The 25994-nt window shown below is 37.2% G+C and overlaps 1 protein-coding gene across 3 annotated transcripts; it reads left to right on the top strand.

The window, feature by feature from the left end:
* Positions 1 to 3678: 3678 nt before the first annotated feature.
* CLK4 (CDC like kinase 4) lies at positions 3679 to 25540 on the top strand. 3 transcript variants are annotated; one of them, XM_055551757.1, is made up of 13 exons: positions 3679 to 3832; positions 6874 to 7034; positions 11798 to 12020; positions 13117 to 13207; positions 13608 to 13674; positions 17084 to 17200; positions 17292 to 17458; positions 17658 to 17752; positions 18004 to 18133; positions 20887 to 20969; positions 23891 to 23970; positions 24700 to 24790; positions 24870 to 25540. In XM_055551757.1, exons 2-13 carry the CDS (start codon positions 6874 to 6876, stop codon positions 25008 to 25010), a joined length of 1446 nt encoding a protein of 481 aa, XP_055407732.1. In that variant the 5' UTR covers positions 3679 to 3832; the 3' UTR covers positions 25011 to 25540. The 3 variants fall into 3 exon arrangements, with proteins under 3 accessions (XP_055407732.1, XP_055407743.1, XP_055407754.1); XM_055551768.1 differs by lacking the exon at positions 3679 to 3832 and adding an exon at positions 10643 to 10701 and having other exon boundaries at positions 6895 to 7034; XM_055551779.1 differs by lacking the exons at positions 3679 to 3832; positions 6874 to 7034; positions 13117 to 13207 and having other exon boundaries at positions 11881 to 12020.
* The last annotated feature ends 454 nt before the right edge of the window (positions 25541 to 25994 follow it).

The following is a 25994-nucleotide window of genomic DNA, read 5'->3' as shown; positions in this document are numbered from 1 at the left end:
AAAAATGGCAAGCTTTTGTTAAACTTAATTTACATAACAATACAGACTTTTACCCTGGAACTCTGCTTTCAGAGATGACTTTTACTCTAGAACTCTGCTTTTCCTATGTCTGAAGTTAAACCTGTAGAATATCTATGCTAGAATATACAATAAGAACATTCCTCTGTTTGGTCTTCAAAACTAAGATTTTCTTTACATATGGCTTACTTTAAGGTTTTCTTAAGACATACTTGTTCTTGTATTGAGATGAAGATACCAGATTAGACAGTTTTTTCTGGTGTTAGTAGTCGTTGGTATTTAGTCGCCAAATCATGACTGACTCTTTTGTGACCCCATGGACTGTAGCCCACCAAAGGCCTCTGTTCATGGGATTTCCCAGGCAAAAATACTGGAGCGGGTTGCCATTTCCTTCTCCAGGGGATCTTTCCAATCCGGGAATTGAACCCGTGTCTCTTGTATTAGCATGCAGATTCTTTACCACCAAGCCACCAGGGACACCTTGGTGTTAGTAGTAGATTCCGAGAAATTTAGACAGATTTGTTTCATTAAATCCTCTGACTCAAGGTGTTCACTTTCCAGGTAATTGACTTAATAGAAAGAGTTAAGATGTCAAATAAGATTATTAAGCCAACTAGCAGAGGAATTTGGGGAGTAAATTTCAAACTTTAATTCAATTTAATTGAGCAAAACAGTCAAAAGCAGCTTTCATAAGCAACCTGCAAATATGTACTGAGTTGTAGCTACTAAGACACCAAAGATAATATAAATTAGGTTTTTGTCTCTATTCAAAGCACACAAGCTGCAGAGAGTAACTAGGAGCACCATACATGTAATAAGAGAAATGCTACTCATAGGACATTCTTAGCCTCCTCCTGATCACAACACACTTTCAAATATTAGACCTTAATATATAAGTGGCACACAAATTTAAATACTCAAAATGACACTAAAACAAGACAGCAACAACTACAAAGCAGACTCTGCTACTGGGTAATGTTTTGTGAGGTCTATTTATCCCTCTGTAGGTGTCCTTCCCACTTGGCTGTCTTTTAACTTTATATTGCTGTTTGAGCAAAACTGTGCACTTTCCTGATCCTCATGAGACAAAGATCTTTCATGCTCCAGCAAAAATGGTAAGTTTTCTTTGGTGCCAGCTTAATTTATGCCTCTGTATGCCTCAAGCTGAGTCCAACTTTACCTTGCAAGATGGCCCAGTCTACTCAGCTAAACATCCTAACTGATAGATGTTCTTGAAACAGTAAGTATAATCAGTTGTAGAACCAATACATTTCACTCTATGGGCAAAATTGGTCAGCATATTCTGGTGGCTCCAGGCACACCAGTGTGCCTTGGCCAACTGTTTGAGGGCTTCATCTCTAACTGGAGTAGTCAAGAAGAGGGAGATGAGTGGGAACTAATGCAGTCGGGGACAGCATCTTAGAGACAGACATCGAAGGATGGCTAAGATTTAAAATTGTAAACTCAGAAATGGTGGCTATTCCAGGTGAGGAGAATAAAGTTGTCTGTTTCATTCTACAGGATAGCAATTTTCACTTCCAATTTTCCAATTATCTTTTCAACTTCACTTCTTCACTTCTTGACATGGGATACAATCTCCATAACAATTCAGTTTATCCAAAGTGGGTGGCATGTTTTCTATGATATTAGATCATGAAATGGCAGTGCCCTCCTTTCACCCAACAAGGTACAAACTCATTCTATTTGGTTTAGGCCCACAACAGTCCCAACTCTGCCCTCTCAAATTTGATTTCTGACTTTCTCTTTTATTCATCTGTTTGTCAGAACACAAAATCCTGACACTTTTCAGCACCAACCCTTCCTGCCACTTTTCTAGCATCTGTCACTGTCAGTCTTTTTCGCATTTAACCCCTTCTCTCCCTTACCCTGGGCTTTCTGGGCTTCCCAAGTGGTGCTGGTGGTAAAAAAAAAAAAAAAAAAAAAAAAAAATCTGCCTGCCAATACAGAAGATGCAAGAGACAGGCGTTTGATCCCTGGATTGGGAAGAGCCCCTGGAGTTGTTGTTTAGTCACTAAGTTGTGTCTGACTCTTTGTGACCCTGTGGACTGCAACATGCCAGGCTCCCCTCTCCTTCACTATCTCCTGGAGTTTGCTCTATTTCATATCCATTGAGTCGGTGATGCTATCTAACCATCTCATCCTCTGCCACCCCCTTATCCTTTTGCCTTCAATCCTTCCCAGCATCAGGGTCTTTTCCAATAAGCTGGCTTTTCCAATCAGGCAGCCAAAGTACTGAAGCTTCATCTTCAGTCCTTCTAATGAATACTGGAGTAGGAAATGGCAACCCACTCCAGTACTCTTGCCTGGAAAACCCCATGGACAGAGGACTCTGGCAGGCTACAGTCCACGGAGTTGCAAAGAGTCAGACACCACTTAACGACGGAGGACACATATCCTTACTCCTACCCGTCCTTACTACCTTACTCTGACACCAAACTCTTGGTTCTCCTCTCCTGATCATTCATTTTCAGGCTTTTTTCTTGCCGCATAAGTGCTCCCCAGGGCTTAAATTTTGACCCTCTTTTCTTACTTACAGCTCACAAGGAAACTGTCCAGGGATTCTTACAACTGTGAAATACCTTATTTTAACTGGGCTCACTAGCTCTCATATATTATTCTGCTGGAGACCCGGGTTCGATCCCTGGGTTGGGAAGATCCCCCCCCCCCCCCCCCCGGAGAAGGAAATAGCAACCCACTCCAGTACTCTTGCCTAGAAAATTCCATGGATGGAGGAGCCTTAGTGGGCTACAGTCCATGGGGTCGCAAAGAGTCGGACACGACTGAGCGATTTCACTTTCATACTTTGAATAAAACCCACAGGGGAAAATAATAGGGAAAACTTTGTTAGGGAAACTTTAGCTAGCAAATCCGCTCAGGAGGCAGGTAAGGAGTCTCAACAAAAACTTCTCTTTTTGTTGCTGTTTCTCTCAGGAGCATAGGCCTTAAAAAGATAAGTACCTCTGAGCTTGTTTCCTAGGCTATCCTCTTAATTATCGGAATCCATTTTTAGACAGGAAGTTGCAAGCAGGCTCAACTATACTATCCCCAGCACCAGTCTGGACCTGGTTTGGGGCTTGTCTCTTGCGTGATGATTGCGCCTGAGTTGAGCGATTGAGGGCGGGAGGAGAAGGGGACGACAGAGGATGAGATGGTTGGATTCCATCACCAACTCAATGGATATGAGTTTGAGTAAACTTCGGGAGTTGGTGATGGACAGGGAGGCCTGGCGTGCTGCGGTTCATGGGGTCGCCAAGAGTCGAACACGACTCAGGGACTGAACTGAACTGAGGTCCTCCGGTAGGCGGAAGGCAGGCAGCCAAAAAGCCACGGTGCAGCCCACTTGGGCGGAAGAGCAGAAAACGGAGCCTTCGTTGGGTCTGCTGAGAGGTGCTGCATTCAGAATAATCCCTCCCATAGCTGCAGACAGGCGCCACAAGCTTAGGGCGTTTACGCCCAGTTTGATCCAGGTGCTCCCACAACGAAAACAATCTAGGGCGCAGCCTCAACCAAAAAAGGTCTCGGGGCAGGGACTGCTCGGCGGGGCCAACTGCGTGGTGGAGGGCGGGGCCATCCCTGACGTCACGTGGAACCCGCCCCTTAGGGGTGGGGAGGGAGCACGGGAGCTCTGTCACGCAGGCGCGTTCGCCTGGTGTGGGCGGTGCTAGAGGCTGACGGGGGGTTGTAGGGAGACGGCGCGGCCGCCATTTTGTAGGGTGTTTGTCGCAGCTACTGGAGAGAGAAGACGGCGGTGTGCCGACAATTCGCGGCCAAAGGGCCTTTTGTTTTTGCAGAGGTAAGGCTTCGGGCAGTGTGTTCTGGGCTGGGCGACTTCCCAGTTTTGTAAGTCTCGAAGCCAGGTGTCCGAAAAACGACGGGATTCGGGGCCTCGGCGACCGGGGTGCGTTTGGGACACAGCTCTGCTTGTGACATTTAAAACCTAAAGTTGCCCAGGCGTCATAGTAGATTTAAAATCTTAGGGATAAAAGGCCTCGGCTCTGCCGCTAGGTTTTTTCAGAGCACCCAGGCCTCTCGCATCATGGCTACTTAGGCCGTGCTTCGTCCCGCCGATCAGAGTGAGTACCTGTCAGGAACCCTTCTGGAACCGCCTGGAGCAAGTGTACTCCTAGGTCAAGCCTTCTCCTGGGTGCCTGGCCTCAGCTGTTGGTAGCATTCGGGGATATTCCGGGGTCAAATCTCTTGAGTGCGCCAAAGGCCCTGGCCAGGTGCCCTGGCGGATAGGCTGGGGCTGTGGACTGGGCGTCCGAGGAACTGCAAGTCTGCGAATCCAGGCGGTGGAATTTAGCTCGTGCTTATGAGATGTAAATATGGAGAGACTCATCCATTGTGCAAACTGATTTTAAAGTGGAGCGTGTCATTATTGCAGCAGATTTGCATTTCTGATGCTTTTGAATCACATTGCCCTTGATTACTTAAGCAACCGTAGTATGCTTATCCTGTCCTTTGGAAACAGCACTCCAAACTGACCGGGTCAATCTCCTAGTCTAGTTTTATAGCTATCTTTGTATGCTTGTGTTCCATACATACACTTTCAGGCTTTTTGTTATCAGGTACGTCCCTCTTGGAGCCATCTAATCATAACTTTAACCTTTATAGATATTTTAGAGCCATATATATAGATATAAAATTGTTGGGTAAAATAGAGGCAGTAGAGAATCAGGTTTCCAAGACGGGTATAAGCATATCTGATGTTTTTTGTATTTGGTGTTTTTATTGGAAGATGTCTAATGATTCTAATATGTAGAATTCTTTATTAATTAGAAGTAATGCAATAATTCTAGGGGGTGGGTTTTTGTTTTTGTTTTTTGTTTTGTATGTGAAGGAACTTAATTTATGTAACCTGGGTCTGGGATTCTGTTCTTGGCCTTCTGAGAAAATATTTCTGAACAGTAGTGAAGGAGGGCTTCCTACAGATGAATTAAAATGAAAGTAGTGAACTTGGCTAGAGAAATAAAAAACTTTGGGTCTCCCAAGACTCTTATTTTAATATTTGCACAGTGATAACTGGTTCTATAAGAATTATGTTTTGTTCACAGGTGAGCTAGTTATGACTGGCTGACAGTAGAAGGAAAAAAGCTGAAGCAGACATGTTTTGCAGAAACTATGTATTAGTCATAATAATAAGCATCAATCATCAGATGGGATTTTGCTTGGTATGATTTAAGAATGCTTAACTAAGCAGTTTTAAAGTTCCTATGTGATTAAAATACAATTGGGGTAATCAAAAGGTCAGAAGAATTCCACTAAAAATACAGTTCTTTTTATGGCTTTTTTGATGGTCTTTTTTGCTCCTTAATTTGTAGTGTGGTTTATTTCAGTTTCCCATATTCAAATGACCTATGAATATGTCATAGGTCAAATCCAAATGCTCACTTACCAATTTCCAGTGAGAACCCTAACTAGAGTTGTAGAGTTTGTTGGACTTAACCAGTGCCTTATCTTCCTTTTGTGAAGCAAGCTAAAAGAGAAGCTACATATCAGAAGTATGTATGATGGGCATAGCGTTAGAATCAGCAAGAGAAGTGAGTTAAAAGATCTGAATATTAGTGGCTTCAGGCTCTGATGGCATTTTACCTATATTTTCTTAGGAAATACCTCCCAGGAGATGCCTCATTTCAAAATCTTTTTTAAACCATTTGAAATCATTTAAATTGTGTTACTTGAATTCATTTGCTTGTTACTGAGTCATTTGTCAAACTGAGGGAGGTTAACTAAGCTGGCTTTGCTCCAGTTTACCTTTTTCAGCTCCTTGCTGGGTTGTGAAACTCACGGCCTTCAACAGACTTTGGACATCTGTTAAAAACGAAGCTGCTTTGTGAAAGAGCTAAGATGTGGAGAGGCAGATAGGGATGACTTGTTAGAATACAGATCCTGAAAAACCTAATGAAGTTTGTGGGTTGCTGTCTGATTTCACTGTGCCCATATTCATCCTTACAGGTTCATTTTCTTAGTCACGCCAGATCTACAACAGATAGGTTTAATTTTAAGAAGGCTGCAGGATGATTTGAAAATGAACTTGTGGTTAGAAGAAATGAGTTCATAAAATCACTTTTTATTGCTCTTCAGGTTCTCAGTTGAATACTGTGTTCTATTCACACCCCGAGTTCTATTCAAAGCTGAGAGTCATTCTCAAGATTTAGAGAATAGAACTCTTGAGTGTTTGAGAAAAAGGATCTGCATTAGTGGCTCTTTACCTTTAAAACAAAGTCATCTCCTGTATTAGTATCCCTAAGTATTTCTCTGACTTCAGTTATTTGTGTTACAATGTTTTGCCAAAGATGCTTGATACTTGGTGATACTTGTTTTAAACTAGCTCACCTTTAAAGTTAACATCAATAACTTACAGTTTGATAATAGCAATAATTTAAGAGGTTAGTAGCAATTTACCATAGGAAAAAGGTAAGAAAGCTTCCCAGATGTCGCAGTGGTAAAGCATCCGCCTGCCAAGACAGGAGACACAAGAGAAAGACTCTAAGCCTGAATCCTGACTCTTTATTTTAAAAATAGCAGTTAGCGAATGTTAGTTGAAAACAAGCACCGAACTGAGAATTTATCCAGAAGAATTGAAAAAGAAAGTATTAAGGTCTCACAGTGTTATTTAGTACCAGGATCTGTGTGCCACTTAGAATCAATCATCTGACATACCAGTGGGGTAGTGCCCCCATGCCTTGGGAAACATTACCTACAAACATTTTAGAACCTCTGCAACCCCATGTCTTGGGTGTTTTTGAATTTAATCAATATTAATGTAAAGTACTGTATTTACTAAACAAGCCATCTGTGATTCCACAACTAACTTTTCATTTCCATTAACAGATGCGGCATTCCAAAAGAACTCACTGCCCTGATTGGGATAGCAGAGAAAGCTGGGGACATGAAAGCTACAGTGGAAGTCACAAACGGAAGAGGAGATCCCACAGCAGTACGCAAGAGAACAGATATTGTAAACCACATCACCAGTTTAAAGAATCTGATTGGTAAATTACTGTTGAACTACTACCATTTTAACACAAATAGTTTAAATGATTTGCCATTAGCTTGTATAGCTTTCATCTGTTAAATTGTTTTTATAAATCCGTCAACAAATACTCATTCAGAAAAGATTTCCTGAGTACCTATTATATGCTAGACATTACTGTGAGTAGAACAGAGTGCCTATCCTCATGAATCCATTTGGGACCTATGGGAGATAGTTGACCGAGTCTTGCTGCCAGTAACGTAGTTGTGTGAAACGAGACACAAAAGCGGTGATAGGACACACACGAGTGAAGCGAGTGATTAAAGGACCATCAAGTGCCTTCAATTTGTATGTGAATACTAGGCAGATGTGTACATTGGGCACTTATTTAGGTCTCCACAAATGAGAGAGAATGAAGGGTGGGGAGAGTTACCCAGATTAGAAAAATAGTGTGCCCTGTGAGAATGATAACATGCTTTGGGGATTAGTTGCTTATGCTGTATTGTAGATAAGACCAGTAAATATATTTGGGATTTTTCGAAGCTTGGCTGTTTTAAGAACCATTCCTTTGCGTAGGCAGTAGCCAGTAATTTAGGGAAGGGCCACAATAAAAATACCAAATGGCATGTGTCCTGTTTTAGTGTATTTTTACCAGTGTAAAATTTGGAGGTAATACATTTATGTAGAATTGGAGGAATTTTGTTAAGTTCCTAAATGATTAAACAAAGCCTAGGTGAGTAGTTTCTTTCATTTTGTCCTCCATTAATTTCCCTTTCTCATTTGTTTTTGTTGGTTCTATGTTTTCTCCTTGTTTTGTGCAGATGTTCCATTGGGACTGTTTGCCAGATTGCTTTCTAAATTAGCCAGCTGGGGTTACTTTAAAAAACAGTATGTAATTTTTTTCCTTTTCCATGCTAAAACAGACTTGTTCTGCAGAACAGTAAGCTTATTGGTAATCAATGCAGACTAATCATTCTTTACATTGTATGAAGAGAAAAGAGAATCTCTGCCAGGATTTCAATGACCTGAGCTAAATTAATGTACTATAGAGAATATCCGTATCCCAGTACTATAGAGAATATCTGTATCCTATATTAAAATAAATACAAAATACTCTGTAAGGCATAATGTCATAATACTAATTATTCATAAGTTTATTATGCATTATGTAGGTAAAAAAGAACTGGTATGATTGATGAACAGTTCATTTATGTTATAATTAACTGTATAAACATGATTGTCCAATAACCACTAGACTAATAGTTTCTTCTTGGCACCAGAGATGTCTGGTGGTAATTTCTCTCCATAATCTGAAGTAGTCTAATAGTCTTTTTAAGATTCAAAACTTTACAAGAGTGTTTTTTAATAAAATTACTGGAAAAAATAAAAAATACAGAAACATATAAAGGTAATCTTGATAGGATGCTAATCCCCCATTATTTGGATATAAAATTATTTCTGATTATTTTTAAAAATACCTATGTGTACAAATCTTTGCCTCTCATATTTCTTGGAAATAGATTCTAAGAAGAGACAGGACAGTTTAGCGTGTGAACTCTTAGAAGACTCTTGCTACATATTCATGTATTTTTCCAGAAAGTTTGTACCAAGTTATATTCCCTACAACTTGCTCCTTCATTCTCTCATCAGTCTTGGTTATTTTGAAATGCCAAGAATAGTGCTTTGTTATCATTTGAATTTTTAAATTTCTGTTGAGTTTGTCCTCTGTCATATATTTACTTACCACTTGAACATTACTTTTTTTTAATTGTAGTTCATTTTGAACATTATTTTTGTATTCTTAGCCTTTTTTTCTATTAAAGTGTATTTTCCTTACTGATTTATAAGCAGTTTTATTGTATATGAGTTATTGTACCTTTTTTCACATATATTGTGAAGTGTCTTTATTTTCCTGATTCGTAAGTAGCCTGTGAATTGCCCATTTTCTACAGGCTTGATCGGTTAATTCTGCACAGGAAAACTGATGTAGCTATGAACACTCATTTTGTATCCTTAAATGTCTTCCTGTAACATAGAGCTGTCATTGTTTAGTCGCTAAATCGTGTCTGCACTCTTCTGACTGCAGCCCTCCAGGCCCCTCTGTCCATGGTATTTCCCAGGCAGGAATACTGGAGGGGTTGCCATTTCCTTCTCCAGGGGTTCTTCCCAACTTGGGGATCAAACCTGTGTCTCCTGCATTGGCAGAGGGATTCTTTACTGCTGAGCTAGCTGCCAGGGAAGTCCCTGTAACCTAAGAGTATCAAGCCTTACACGAGTGATTCTCAAACTGTAGTGTGAATAGGATCACCTTGGAGGTATGTTTAAAATGCATATTACCAGATTATTCAGTGAGCCTCACCTGAGGCCAGGGATCTTCATTTTAAATAATTCAGTATTTTGATATTGTTAATAAACAAACCATCCTCTGAGAAACACTGTTTTAAGCTCTTCAGGCTGGCATGCAAGATTCTGGATGATCTGTGTTGCAGCTTATTTGCTTATGCATCCCTATTTGAAAATGGCTCTTGCTGAAATTATTTCCTAAGTATATGTACACAAACTCATCTCTGAGCCACTGTGGTTAAAGTGCTCTATAAATGTAAGATGGTAATATGCCATTTTTCTCCCCTCATTTCTACTTTTTACTTTGTCCAAATTCTGATTTCCCTTTAAGATGCAACTCTTCTCTTTTTCATGAGATTTTCCGTGACCGTTTTAAGCATTTTGAGATTTTTTTCCCCTCTGTGACCCTAAGCACTCATGTACAGGCTTTTGGCATTTCCTGCATTGTTGAGTCATTAATTTGTTGGCAGAGATTTTTGCCTCATATATATTTTTTATCTCCCACAGGACCTGTGTGGAAATAAAAAGGAATGAGCATAGTCTCATTAGTCTTGGCTATTTTGAAGAACTATTGTGAAATATTCACTGCGTGATTAGTGAATATTTTTAGAAATAAAATCAATCTGTTCATCCTGTTCACTCTGTCCATGTAGCCTTTATAATTCTGTAGATTTTGTTTATGTAATCTCTAAGCTTTGGTTGTTACAGGTTGAAGAAGTCCTCAGCTTTTTAGTTTATTCTCATGGTATTACTTCACCCTGTGTGTGTTATTCTGAAGATTATGGTTATCACAATCTCTAATCTCATGCACCAATGCAGCTAAAGATAATTAGTGTTAGTTTTTTTCTGATAAATTTTGGCCTTTTATGGGAAGGATGCCTTACAGGATTAAACAGGTGCCCTTCAGAGTATAGTAATGTCTAGCTTGATGTAGATCCCATATGGTTCCAAGCAACTGATAGACCTAAAGTCTTGCCCTAACATCCTGAGTTGTTTCTCCAGTGGCTAGAACTTAAGGCTGACACTGGAGAAAGGGGAAAAGGGGTTTCTGCATCTCCCCAGCCTGGATTTGATGCCAGCCCTGTTGAGTAGGAGTTTTAGAGATGCTTCTCCTTTACTTCTGCCTAAACCATTTAGCTCCTTTGTGAAAAAGAATGACAGCATATTCTGGGAAAAAGAAACCTATTGGTGAGGGCAGTCTAGTCAACATCTGTCACTCCATTGCTTGTTAGGATTATTTTAGCTGATGTGTCTGACTGGGCAGGTGTCCCCTCTCTCCCTCAGTGCTCCATGTGCATCCCTCTTGAAGCTTCACACTCTGTTGAAGAGGACTCTCATCCCAGGTAGAGAGGGGGACGGGAAACTGGGCCAATTGAATGTGTGTCTTTTTCTTTCCATCAGATCAAGGCTGCTTAACTGAAATCCATTTGCTTCCTGAGGTCCATGGCCTCTGAAATTTCTCGCCACGTTTTGTTTATGCATTTTTGCATTTCTTATGGGACAGGGTCCATATCTTTTATCAGATTTTCAAAGGGATATGTAGATTCAGAAGTTAAGCACTGTGGTACCAGGTGATGCTATTTTCCCTGAATTCTTGTTTATTTCTCATGCAGGAATGACAGGAAATTCAAAATGCACAGGGAAGTAGGGGGTTGAGTAATCCTAGGCAAGCAATTACAAGATCTTTTTCCCATTTAAGAGGAATGTATTTTAGATATCTTTGGCACATGAAGCAGCCTTCAAAAACTGTGTTGTCTATTTCTCAGAGGATATAGGAAGCTCGAAATAAAGACAGAAGATGGGATAGATGAGGTGTAAAGCTGGCACACACAATAGGATTTAGAATGTGCTCTTCAACCATAGCAAATCATTTTCCTTCTAGGGATCTCGGTTTAGCCATCTATAAAATGAAAGGGCTGAAATACATTTGATTCCTTTTAGCTCTGATTCAGCTTTCTTGAGAGAATTCTCTGTGCCAGAGAAATCTAAAATTCACTTACATTAAGAAAGGAATCCTTTTTTGCCTGTCTCGTATTGTGTATAGTTCTGAAAAAAGGAAGAGAGCTTAGTTACAGATGGGTATATCCTAAGACTGATGAATTTCAGAAGAGCAGTTTTGTGAATTTTCTTTGGTCTTAACTTTGACCAGAAGATAAAGGGACTCTTAAGTAAGCACTGAATATGTTGAATGATTTGACTCAAACTTTATTTCTTGATAGTAGTATATATTAGTAGAAATATATGAACACATTTACTTGTTGGTTAAAGTAAAATTATTTTAAGTTTTATGAGTTAAGTATAAATTGATCCATCAGTTTGTACTTTTTTCTGTTATTGAGTTAGCTGTTTAAACCAGGAGTACTTGAGAGAATGTTTTATTTTTAACCATATTATTCTAGAATGAAGAGTGTAATTTTTAATACTTTAATGTGTTTTCAGTCATTATTTAGAAGCAAGGTCCTTGAATGAGAGAGATTATCGGGACCGGAGATACATTGATGAATACAGAAATGACTACTGCGAAAGATATGTTCCTAGACATTATCACAGAGACGTTGAAAGCAGTTATCGAATCCACTGCAGTAAATCTTCAGTCCGAAGCAGGAGAAGCAGTCCTAAAAGGAAGCGTAATAGACACTGTTCAAGTCATCAGTCACATTCGGTATGATTCATTTTGTTTTTATTTTGGGTGGATACTTACTTGTGTGTAAAAGCTCTTATTGGGCCAATAAGTTTGGAAAAGTTTATAATACTGTATGAATATAATTGTGTTTAAATTACTTGAATCCTTAAAGGAAGTATCAAAATTCTTACAACTAATCTGTATTTGTTGATATTAGTTAGCCCTCGTTTACCTACATTTACTCATTTTCTGTAGACCAGATCATGAGTTTCATCATTTTAATATTAAAAATATTTTTATGCTTTATAACAATCTTGTGAAAAGTAAAGGCACCCATCTTTTCTTTCATCTCAAACTTTTTTTTTAAAAGAAGCCTATTTCCCAATACTTGGAAACAAATATAGAATGTTGCACTGGTGGATACTTAATCTTGAATATAACACAGTCCCATAGCACAGTGCATCATTGTTCCAATTAGTTAGGTTGGACTTCTGAAAGTGGGTGCCGAATGGGAAATTAAATGTCCAAAAAGCCTGTTCTTTTTTTAAATTCACATATCTTCACTTGTTTGATAAGTAAAGTGAGTTAATTATTTTCCTTCCCAAGTTTTCTTCAATAGAACTAGCATTGATTACATTGAACATTGAAATTAACTAGCCTTTATTGTCCCCTTATATTTTAATCGTGTATGTTTAAAAATATTGCTAAATAATAAATTTGTTGAACTAATATTGACATTTCAAAACATTTTTCTGACAAACTAGACATCCCAACTCACAGCATATGCTATTTTATAACAAGAGATTAATAGATCATGACATTTGCATTCTTTAAATTTCAGACTTCAATTAAGTCAATATTTTAAAGAGACAATTGTGTTGTTTTTTTCTATTGCCACTTTAAGTATCTTATCTGAAAATCTGTTCCTTGCCATGTTTTTCTTCTGTAACATAAACTGTGCCCTGTGAATTTCTGGGGACTGAATTTGAAATTGCTCCTGCCAACTGTTCGTGGCCTGGTGCTTATCTGAATGCCTGAATATCTCCCCGCTGAATGAATTGCGTATTCTGCCCTGAATTCACTCTGATATATTGATTGGCTGGACGATCTTGGTGCTGCCCACTTGCCGTTCCAGAAGAGCCACCGAAGGAAAAGATCCAGGAGTATAGAGGATGATGAGGAGGGTCACCTGATCTGTCAAAGTGGAGACGTTCTAAGAGCAAGATGTATAGAATATTTTTCAACACTTTTTAAACTTTGCAGACAGAATAATCTTTTTAAGAATAGTTTGTCAGCGGGGGGCTAAAGAACTCTTCATTGCTTTTTTGTTTTGTTTTTCGTGGGTTTGTTTGTTGTTCTTTTGTATTTCTTCTTTTCTATAGAGTTTAAATATTTCTACTCTAAAGTTCCAAAATAATCAGTGGAATTTGAGATTAGAGCAAGAAAGATAGCTCTGTCTGAATTGTTTTTGTAACAGCTGAAAATAAAATAATTTTGAGTGCTGAAACCTTAGTTATGCTTTGATAGAGATCATTTGAAAATATTCCACACTTAAGCTTTCATTGTTTGAATAACTGATAATTTGTGCTCAGGTACTTATACTTCTTTCTCCCCCCCTCACTTTAGATGAAATCGTGGATACTTTGGGTGAAGGGGCCTTTGGCAAAGTTGTAGAATGCATTGATCATGGCATGTAAGTTTGTTTTTTCTTTTTTGAATATTCTAAGATTTTTGGTGGGGAAGGATCTATAATTTGGATAAAATTGAATTTAACTGGTTAGCTATGTGTTTCCTGGGAGGTATAAATATTCAAAATTTCTTTTAACTGTGTATGATTTATTTACCACGAATGTGAATTTTGATCAGGAATGTTGAACATTCTTATCAGATGGAGTCAATTGAAATTAAAGTAAGTGTTCCAATGAGGAGGTTCTCAGAACGTAGGCCCTTAGCTTTCTAAAAAAGATTTGGAGTGCTTTACCCTACTTCTGAACTGCAGAGACAATAAAGCATGGCTAATCTTGGTTCAAAAACCTTTATTTCTAAAAGATATTATTTGCACGTTAGGGTCAGCTTCTTAAACTATGAGGAAATTACTTAAAGCCTACAGAATAAAGTTCAGATTGAGTTATAATAACCTTTTTGTTACTGGATATCCTCTCTGCTTCATTTTTCATGTTTTGCTCTAGAATATGTATTCTGTGGTTGCAAGTTTTTTTGTAAGTGAAACTTATAAAACTGTTGAGTGAAAAGTGCACATTTTTAAATTGACATCTAACTTTCTCATCATAAAATAGCTGAGGGTATAATTTCCAGATTATTTTAAGTGTTGATTTTTTTTTAGTAAACATGTATCCTTATGTTTGGGGGAATGTAAGTACAATAGCTTCATACTTCCTGTCATCCAGGAACAAACTTTTCTTGACTACTTAGAAATGCTTTTTCCTTGAACTTATTTTTACTCCACTTTTCATAAAGAACATTTTCCTAAATGTCTTGTTTTATCACCTTTTTCTCTCTACCACAAAAATGTGAACATAAAGTAACATTTTAAGATATTTTGAAATACTTTGACTTAGTGAAAGTGTTAGTCATTCAGTTGTGTCCAACTGTTTGTGACCCCATGGAGTGTAACCCGCCAGGCTCCTCTGTCCATGGAATTCTCCAGGCCAGGAATACTGGAGTGGGTAGCCATTCCCTTCTCCAGAGGATCTTCCCAACACAGGGATCGAACCCGAGTCTCCTGCATTGCAGACCAGTTCTTTACCATCTAAGCTATCTGGGAAACCCCACTTTGACTTATCAAGGTTGCTAAAATAATCCAAAGAATTCCCATGTATTCTTCACCCAGATTCCACAAATGTTAACATTTTATAGTATTTACTCTTTCATTCTCTATATTTGCATATTATATGTATTTTCAAATTTTGTCTACTAATTTACAGGTTAGATTCGGATTTCACTAGTTGTCCCATTAAAATTTTCTTAAAATATCTTGAGATTCCAAGACTTGAGTATTTGAGACAGTCCAGTTAATAGTACTCAATTTGATCAAGTACACAAAGATCTGTTACAGATTTTGATACGAGACCTAAAATGGGTTTCACAAGGTGGCTCAGTGGTAAAGAATCTGCCTGCAATACAGGACACCTGGGTTTGATCCCTGGGAGGGGAAGATCCCCTGGAGGAGGAAATGGCAACCCACTCCAGTATCCTTGCCTGGAAAATCCTATGGACAGAGGAGCCTGGCGGGCTATAGTCCATGGGGTTGCAAAGAGTCAGACACAGCTAAACACTCACCACACATGGTTACTACGGTAGCATTATTAGCTAACACTGTTACCCATCTTTCATTTTTATAGCTATATTAGCCCTTAGAAAACTTAGCTGTACAAGTAAACAGATGAGACAAGAAGTTTTGTCACAGCAGTTTTATAGTAATTCTTTTTTTAAATCCATTTATTTTTAATTGAAGGATATTTGCATTACAACGTTGTGTCAGTTTCTTCCATACATCAACATGGATCAGCCATAAGTATACATAATGTCTTCTCCCTCTTGAACTTCCCTCCCCATCCCACCCTTCTAGATTGTCACAGAGACCCCGGTTTGAGTTCCCTGAATCATACAGCAAATTCCCACTGGCTATCTGTTTTACATATGGTAGTGTATATGTTTCTATGCTACATATAGTGATTCTTTTAAGCCTTGAGATATATGCATCATAGATTTTATAGTCATCAAAATAATTTTTGAATGATTTACCAGCCTATAACTTCATTAGGGCCTTCTTAAGCGAATTGGAAAGATTTGCTATCCAGCCACTAGAAAAATTTGTTTGCCTCAAAGATTTTTTTTTTTTTTTTTTTTTGGACATCCTAGGGCACATACTTTGCCATACTAATCTTCATATCCATGAGGTTTTCTTTTCTAACATGAAAAGGCTAGAGTGAAGAAAACAGGTTTGAATCCTGGCTTGTCTTCAAAAAGGTCAGCTTTAGGAAAGAAGACAAAAGGAAGTTGCAGATTTGGAAACCTTTTTCCTCAAAATCATTCAGAGCTGTATCTTTGCGAGGGCGTGGGGGTGGCCTCCTCACATGGCTTGCAAGATCTCAGTTCATCATCAGTAATCATACCTGAACCCATGGCAGTAAAAGCCTGTGTCTTAACCACTTGACCACCACTTCCCTCTATACTTTGTAGGAAGTAGTCCTTGGTGGCTCAGTTGGTAAAGAATCTGCCTGCAGTGCAGGAGACCTGGCTCAGTCCCTGGGTCCGGAAGATCCCCTGTAAGAGCATGGCAACCCATTCTAGTATTCTTGCCTGGAGAATCCCGTGGACAGAGGAACTTGATGGGCTACGGTCCATAGGGTCACAAAGAGTTGGACACGACTGAAGCAACCTAGCACACACGTGCACATGGACGCCCCAGTCTGAAGCACACTGCCCTAGATTGTAGCTGTTTCTACCTGTTGGCATCCCTGAATGACCTAAACATTTTTTCGGCTTCATGACTTAATGATGGTGTCTCCTTTGCTGGAATTTTCTCCCAAATCTAATGAATTGACAGCTAGTTGTCTTTCAGGGCTCAGTTGTGTGTCTCCTCCTTTCTGAAGATGTCTAAACTTCCCTAACCCCAATCAATAGGTTCTTTCTTCTGTCTACTCCATATCAAGCACTTGTAACCTTTATGATAAGTTGTTTGTGTCTGTCTTTTCCATTAAACTGAGATACATAGGACAAGCCTTTTTAATCACTAATACCTGTGCACCGTCTGTCACAGTCAGTCTCTCTTATCAGTCTCTCTTAGTGAATGACCAAATGCTTTCAGCAGTAGTATATTCTATACAAGGTTTATATTTTTATCCTCCTTCTCCAAAAGGGGGAAAAAAAATCTCAGTAAATTTAAACTTTTGGAAACAAATATTAGCATTCACAGGTATTAAGAGAATCATCACTCCATGTAAAGTGAATTTTGTTAAAAATGTTTAAAAAAAAAAAACATTAATAAAGAGCTGCTATAACATGCCCTGAAAGATTATTTTAGGACGCATGTCTTCAACCACCTCCTGTACATTTATCATTTTCATTTTGTTTTTAAGGGATGGCATACATGTAGCAGTGAAAATTGTAAAAAACGTGGGACGATATCGTGAAGCAGCTCGTTCAGAAATCCAAGTATTAGAGCATTTAAATAGTACTGATCCCAATAGTGTCTTGTAAGTATAAACTTGGAACTGTGATCCATCACGTTACATGAAATAATCAGAGTTCTATAAACTGAATCATTTTTATTTTGATCTGTTTTAGCCGATGTGTCCAGATGCTAGAATGGTTTGATCATCATGGTCATGTTTGTATTGTGTTCGAACTCTTGGGACTTAGTACCTATGATTTCATTAAAGAAAATAGCTTTCTGCCATTTCAAATCGACCACATCAGGCAAATGGCATATCAGATCTGCCAGTCAATAAATTGTAAGTACACTTTGTTAAATTTTTAAATACCAATAAATTAAAGTTTTTATAAGTAACATATCAAAGCATTGTTGCTAAAACTGCACATATTACAAGATGAAACTGCTTTTGATTCCTATGTCTATCACCATTCCTCCCTTCCCACAATATAGATTAAATTTATCAGTGAAACTAATAATGTCTTTTTGTTCTTTTGTAGTTTTGCATCATAATAAATTAACCCATACAGATCTGAAGCCTGAAAATATTTTATTTGTGAAGTCTGACTATGTAGTCAAATATAATTCTAAAATGGTAAGTTAAAGACTTGTTTTAATTTCGGTAGTTATCTTTAAAATTAATTTAACTTGATAGGATGCTTGGATGAGAAATTTTACCTCTAAGACTTATTATATACTGATGTTTAACCCAAAAAGGGTAATCCTTTGCCTTTCTCATGGGGTTATATTGAAAAATCAAAAAGGCAATTCATGGGCAAGCCTTTTGGAATAGTGCTGTAAAGTGTTTTATATATTGATCTTTGTGTTTACTCAACTGTTTTCTAGAAACGTGATGAACGCACACTGAAAAACACAGATATCAAAGTTGTTGACTTTGGAAGTGCAACATACGATGATGAACATCATAGTACTTTGGTATCTACACGGCATTACAGAGCTCCAGAGGTCATTTTGGGTCAGTAGACACCAGACTTCCTGATACTTATATTGAAAAAGATATTTTTGTTCTCTACAGTTTCTATTGTGGGGGCCAGGTAGTGGGTGGATAGCTGTGATTTTCTTAGCAGTGTACAGAAAATGTTTTCTGTTTCCATAAAAGCTGTCTGGTCATTGCTATAATTATTTTTCCTGAGTGGGAATAATACGATACCATCTGTAAAGATATTCCAAGTGGTTGTTATTTTTGAACAAGTCAGTCTTACGTGATCATAAGAGAACAAGTTCTGTTGGCTTAATTACATCATAGTGTGGTTTTTGAAATGATGGGAACACCTATTTTTGTCTTATCACTAAAGCTTGGTACTGATGAAAATGCTTAAGATCTAGTGGGCATACATCGGTGTGCAGGGTGGATGATAAGAGGGAGCTTAGGGAAAGAGCATCTTGTGCCTCAGAATTTATGTTAGTCACCAGGTCATTTTGATAGAGCTGGGAAGTCAAAGACGACTTTGAGGGGCTTGGAAACAGCGGGGAAAAATCAGATCAGGTGACACTGGGAGAGATAATAGTTAAATGGAATAACCATAATACTTGGCTGAATTTAAGTTTCAACTGAGGTTGGATAGTAAAAACATTTTCATGGAGTCAGTCTTTTCCACTTTTTACCTTTTTGTCCAAGAAGACTGGTAGTTCAGAATAGGAGTATGAAATCAAACTAATGATGTTTATCTAGAGTAGAGGATTGGTAAAAGGGTAAGGAAATTAAGAATATTTTATAGAACTAGCCAGTAGAACTTGCCATGATGATAGAAGTGTTATATCTGCACTGTCCAGTATGGTAGCCATTAGTAGCCGTAAGTAGACTACTGTGTACTTGCAGTGTAGCCAGTTAATTTAAATTTTAGATTTAGATAGTGACGCGTAGTTAGTGGCTACCTCATAGGACAGTGCAGGTTTAGAGCTTGTCTTTGAGGTTTGATGTTACTAGGATTTCTGCTTAGGGTGGTCTGAAAGAATCTGCTTCTGTTGCAGTAGTTTAGAAAGTATGTTCATGGTTGAGGACTGAAGGCTGCAATGAAGGTAAGAGAAAAGAGTGTGGAAAGAGATGTGGATGGAGAGGTATTTTCAGAGCTTAAAAAGAGATAAACTTGCTGGAACTTCCCCAGCAGTTAAGTGGTTAAGATTCTGCTCTTCTACTGCAGTAGGAGTAGGAAACTTAAGATCTTGGCATGCTGTGCAGTGCAGCCAAAAAATTAAAAGATAACTTGCTGTGTTTTATCAATTTTAAGAAGCAAATTTTTGCCCACATTTTAACATGTGGGAGAACACAAAACAATTGGCATTTTTTTCTTTGTTATTGGTATGTAAAATGGCAGTGTATCTTACACTCAGTTAATGGCCTTTTCCTAGGTTGGGTAAGATATAGTGATTCTTGGTATTGATACAGTCCCATGGGTGGCCAGGCTGTAAACAGCTGATACAAATCCGAAACTGGCATTCTTGGTCTTTAGGAGAAGAAATGAAGAGATGGAAGGATTACAAGCATTCATTATGTGTTTGTGTAAAGTGTTACTCCTGAAGATAAAGGCAGGATTAGATTGAAGAGGAAGATGTAAGAGGAAGACAGTTGATCTTACATCTTGGGTGTTGGTAATAAACAGAAGTTGGGAAATTCCGGTAAAACTGAATGATGTGAAATTCCAAAGAGTGTTAGAGCTAACCCATAACAGAATGAAATGATGTACAGTGGTATGCTACAGAAGGTTACAGTCATTTGCTAGAAAGCTGGACTGGGAGAAAGGAGTGGTTGCAAAAGAAAACTTTTCATCTTAGGTCCAAGCTCTTAATCATTTGCAAAATTTTTATGTGTTACTGTAAGTAGAAACAGGCTCCATCTTCCATTTGTTCAAATCATACGCCCTGTGAGGGTTAACAAAAATAACTAAATCATACCTTGCATGTATCGTTTCTTCGTCTTTAAATTCGGTGATACTACTGGAAGAAATTGAAATGTTTTTTAAAGTAGGTTTTTTGTACATTATTGTTGTATTAAATACTTAAACTTTGAAAGATGAAAACATCTGTGTGGTTTCCTCTTTTCTTTCTAATTAAATACAGACTTAAGGCTAGGTGTCTTTTTCTTTTTTGAATAATACTACTATTGAGAGTTCTGAAGGAGAAAGTATAATATAGATCATGTATAGACAATCTGAAAGTACGTATAGAGATACCTCTGTGTGAACTTTTAAATGTGTGATTCTGCTTATGGGTGCTTAGAATATTTGTAATATCAATTATAATATCTGTTATAATTCCTACATAATTTATGTGGTACAATATTTCTTTTAATGGAAACAAACGCAGATATCAAGCTGATAATTAATAGGGGGTTAGTAATTACATTCTGAGGATAATTGTTGATCTATATTTGCATTAATAAAATGTAAAATTTCATAGAACAGCCATGAACTGGATATAACAGTTCCTCTCTGCACAAGCAATTAAAAGACTATGAAACATTGGCTAGTCTGTCTTGTTTTACATAAAAAGCCTCTTCCCCTAGGTTAAAATACTATAATTTGATATAAGGATATGGAGGACTCAAAGGATACTGAATAATGTTTGATATAAAACTAAAAACGTAAGCTGTGGATTTACTATCATTCTTCTAAATGAGCTATATAAAGAGAGCACCCACATAGGAAAAGATTTAGTGTATTAACAGTTAAATTGTTGCATAATAAAATGCTTGGTTTTGTTTTTAAATAGCTTTAGGTTGGTCTCAGCCTTGTGATGTTTGGAGCATAGGTTGCATTCTTATTGAATATTACCTTGGTTTCACAGTCTTTCAGGTATGTATTTACTAAATGTTATTTACTAATTCTTTGCTTTATGTATGTATGTATGTATTTTTGGCAGCCCTGGGTCTTCATTGCTCTATGTACAGGCTTTTTCTAGTTATGGTGAGCAGGGATTCCTCTAGTTGTACTGCTCTATAGTGAGCTTTAAATGTTAAAGGCCTGTTGAAGTTTTGGTTTCTATTTTGAAAAGTTGCCATTGTGTGTCAGTATTTTTAAGATTAAAATTTGCATATGCAAAGTAGTCATCCTCTAAAACCATTATGGAATGAAATACTACTCTGAGTGAATGGTCATAATTCACTCTGCATGTGATTGGAGATTTTAAACATACGGTTCCTATTGAATACGAAAAACATGGTTCATGTGAACGTGATCCATTTTGTGTGTGTGTGACATGCTTTCATAAATTTCAATTAGTGTAGCTATGGTCAGTTTTCATTCAGTTCTGGTTATGTTGCACTTGTTTTTTAAAAGAATTCAGAAACAGTACGTTGTATTAAGCATCTGTGACATGTTAGGCACATTTCTAAGCACTGCGTGTACAAAAATGAAGACAATATCTCTGTCCTCAAGAAAGTCATACACAAGATAGATAATGCGAGAACTGTGAAGAGTATAATGTGCTATTTGTTAAAATGGAACAATGTAAAAAGTGTGGTGGAAACCCAGAAACGGAACAGTTAAGTTTCCTTAGAGAAGGCATCACTGAGGAGTAGAGAGTTTAATCCATTCTATGAAGAGGAGTAGGAGTTTGTCATAAAGCTAGAGTGTGTGTGATGGCCATATCAGGAAGAAGAAATTGTGTTCATAAATGCAGCGGGCATACAGAAAGGTACTCTAGTTGAGGAAGAATGAATAGTGCTATCAAGTGTTTTGGATAAATAGAAAAATAGTGTCAGTAGGCAAGTACTGACACTGTGGTGTACTTGTTTGCCGTGGAAAGATACTTGTTTTACCCTACAAGTCAGTTCAGTTCAGTCCCTCAGTCATGTCCAACTCTGCGACCCCATGGACTGCAGTGTGCCAGGCTTCCCTGCCCTCCTGAAGCTTATTCAAATACATGTCTATTGAGTCAGTGATGCCATTCAACCATCTCATTCTCTTTTGTCCCCTTCTCCTGCCTCCAATCTTTCCCAGCATCAGGGTCTTTTTCCAATGAGTTAGTTCTTCCCTGATCCTACAAGTCAGTGGTTTCCAGATACAGACTGGTCCAAAATGAAAATGATTTTGTAGAGTTGCCATTCTGGCTTTCAGGTAGAAATTATCCCTCTTTGTTTTTTTGTTGTTTGGTGGTTTTGTTTTTTGGGTTTTTTTTAGTATTAAAATGTCCTTTTTATGAGATAATAGTTATTTTTAAAAAAATAAAAGCCCTTACTTGGCAAAGTAAAAGGGCGAAAATGTTATTTAGATCTCCACATTTTTTCCTCATAATTTTACTTAATGTCTGAAAGCTCAAACTCTTGAAAGCTTCAAGTGGTGTAACATTGAAGAACTTGAAATAGGGTTGTAATATGATCAAAGTATGTTCTGGGCAGGGTGAGGGCTGTTAGGGAGTTCCTGGCTAATTCTGGCAAGGTTGATTTGAGGTTATGACAGTGCAGGATGAGGAGGAAGCTGCGATGAATTAAAAGTCATTTAGGTGGCTGTTGCAGAATACATGTGTTTACTACTGTGGGGCACTTCATGCTTTTGTCTGATCTGTAGTGAGCTTGTTAAAAGTACTCTAGATAAGTGTGATATCTAGAAAGTAGCTATTGCGTCATTCCTAGGAGGTGGTATCTGATTTTGTGGTAGTAAGCTGTAGGGTCAAGGAAAAAGCTGAGCACAGTGCATGCTTTCTTCATTCGGACACATAAAAAATTTTTCAAATGGTTTTATGATTATAAATCACTGGGATCTTAAGCATGGATTATTAACTTTGGTTTGAGATTCGGTTTATATTTGGATTCCACCCTCCAAAATGTCTTCAGCTAAGGTGCTTTGTTACGATATGGAGCTTGTATTATTTATTCCTGTCATGAATTAAGAATATCATTTTGAAAGCAGTGTGCTAGGCACAGTAGTTAATGGATTTAAAAAGCATTGCTCACAGACTGCTCTCCAGAGGTTGGCAAACTGTATCCTGCCTGATGCCTGCTTTAAACAATGAAAAAGAATATGTGATAAAGACCATTTGTGACCATCCAAGCCTAAAATATTTGCTATCTGGTCTTTTATAGAAAAATTGCCAGCCTCTGCTCAAGGAGTGTATGATTTCAGCTGTCAGTTTAACAGTTTATTCTACTTTAGCCGAAACTGTTACTATGTAATTTAAGAATAAAACTTTTTCACTTGGATTCACAGCTCAAGTTTCCTCATTTATGAACTATATAATATTGAGCTAGTATCTTAACCTCTCTGAAAGTCATGTTCCCACATACTTAGCTCTGGTTTGTAAGAATTACTGGGATTGTATTTTTATTATCTAGGATTAGGAAGTGTTACAGGGTTGCTATCTATTCAGTAAATGGAGGTTAGTTAAGCAACTGATAAAATGAGACAGATTTTTGGTAATCTTCCCGAGGTATCTTAAACACTGCAATAAATACAAATAAATAAGGAAAAACTGTTCAGTTTTACATTAAACAAATTTTTCAAACTTTGTAAATCAACTCTATGTCAATAAAATACATTTTAAAAACCTATTCACCATCTGCTATACAGCCCTTACTGATCCAATTCAGAAAGACTTCAGTTTTACTGGGCTTGCATTAGATAATACAGCTCATGCAGTTATAGTCCTCTGAAATGGAGTGTAATATGAATTGTATAATTGTCTAACCTGGTCCTTTTACAGAAGCACTGTTTTGTTTCCCTTTATTGCATGTACAGAAATGGAAAGTGCTAAGTTTCTTTTTCCTACTTTTTTTTAGACTCATGATAGTAAAGAGCACCTAGCAATGATGGAACGAATATTAGGACCCATACCAACACACATGATTCAGAAAACAAGGTAATGTTTCTTAAGATTAAAGCCCTTGGGTGCATACAATGGCCTGTATTCAAACTACAGAAAAACCATCTTTGGTTGTTATTGCTTATTCCAAAAACTTGTAGATTGTGGATTTTTTTCCATGAAGTCAAGTTTTTTGAAAAGGAATGCAGTGTTTACTTTGTGATCTAGTAAATAAAATGGTGTTTTTATACTCAGGCTAACCTTTGCATAAATGTTTTCCTAGGTCAATACAAAAATAATACATGGAGTAGTAAAAAGACCTTGATTTGGAATCATATCAGTCTTAGTTTGAATTCCACACTTTTGCTAACTAGCTATATGTCTTTGGATAAGATATTATATAAGAGGTTTCAATACATAGCTTTTGAAAAACAAGTCACCCATAGAATTGTTCAAGATTTTCAGCCTCATTCCACATCTAATGACATCAGAATTTACACAAATGGTTATAGGAACCTGTTTGTAAAGCTGGCATTGTTAGACATGTGGTATTTGGGAACAACTTAGGTGGGATACTAAAACCTTATAGGGTACAAGATTAAGAAAGATATAATTTAAGATATCTGATAAATAATTATTGTTGAAATATTTAGAAATTGTGTGCTTATGTATATAGAGAGAGCTGCTTATGGTTCAGGGTTCTGTCTGTTACCCCTATTCTCTGGTAAGGGCAGGGTAAGCATGTGAATCTTTTTTTAAACTAACCAAGACTTCTCTTTCCTGTAGAAAACGCAAGTATTTTCATCATAATCAGCTAGACTGGGATGAACATAGTTCTGCTGGTAGATATGTTAGGAGACGTTGCAAACCATTGAAGGTAAGAAAAAGAATTAAATTTTTTTTTTTTTAACTTTTAACTGTTTTTTAATGTCCTTTAACATCATTTTTCTCCTCAGGAATTTATGCTTTGTCACGATGAAGAACATGAGAAACTGTTTGACCTAGTTCGAAGAATGTTAGAATATGATCCAGTGAAAAGAATTACTTTGGATGAAGCATTGCAGCATCCTTTCTTTGACTTATTAAAAAAGAAATGAAATGGAAATCAGTGGTCTTACTATACTTCTCTAGAAGAGATTACTTAAGACTGTGTCAGTCAACTCAACATTCTAATATTTTTGTAAACATTAAATTATTTTGTACATTTAAGTGTAAATACTGTATGTTTTGTATCAATAGCATAATTACCTTATTAAGCAAACATGGTCTTGATAATGAAATATAAAAGCTAAAATTTTTCTTTTTTAAGATTAATTACCATTTTTAAAAACCTTTGGAATATCCTTTGTGTCCAGTGATAATTGTGATTGATCTTGTGTTTTGTACATGAAAGTTGACTCTTTGAAATGATTTTTTTTTCTTTTTCTTTTTTTTTTTTTTTTTTTTTGAGTAAAAGAAAATCTTGACTACTTCATTCTTAAATGACTATACCTCACACTTTTAATTTTTTTTTCTGTAGTTGTTGAACAGGTAATAAGTATTATTAACTCTCAGTAGGAAGATATTAGAAACCAGATCCCATAGGAAATGTTTGCTGTTGAAATTTCATTAAATTTTAAGTACTGTGTTCTGTTTCCTTGGGTGATGTCAGTGGTGGTAAGTAGCATGGAAAGACATCAACTTGTGCATCGAAATAGGTTAAGGAAACCACATACACACTTCATTTAAGATTAAATGGGAAGTTAGCTTGGAAAGCCCTATTTGCCAATGGCTATTTATATCACAAACATAGGAATAGAAGTTCTGATTACTGAGGTTTTTTAATGCCAAATCTTCAGGTGTTGAAATTGCTAGTATCTATTTCCTTATCATTTGAAGTATAAATACTTGAACCTCAGCCTATGAGACTTTAAGGTTATTATTAAGCAGCTTATATTTATGTTAATCTTTATTGGGGGAAAAAAAACATGATTTGAATGGAAAACACTTGGATAAGAAAACTGCAGTTTTCAGACCCTAATTGGCTAACATGACCTTTTTGTTTGCCTGAAGGTATTTTTCCTTATTATTACCAATTTCAC

The sequence above is a fragment of the Bubalus kerabau genome, chromosome 1 (genome assembly GCF_029407905.1).
Source record: "Bubalus kerabau isolate K-KA32 ecotype Philippines breed swamp buffalo chromosome 1, PCC_UOA_SB_1v2, whole genome shotgun sequence".
Taxonomy (NCBI): domain Eukaryota; kingdom Metazoa; phylum Chordata; class Mammalia; order Artiodactyla; family Bovidae; genus Bubalus; species Bubalus kerabau.
The sequence above is the reverse complement of the archived record's forward strand: the minus strand, read 5'-3'. Positions and strand labels throughout refer to the sequence as shown.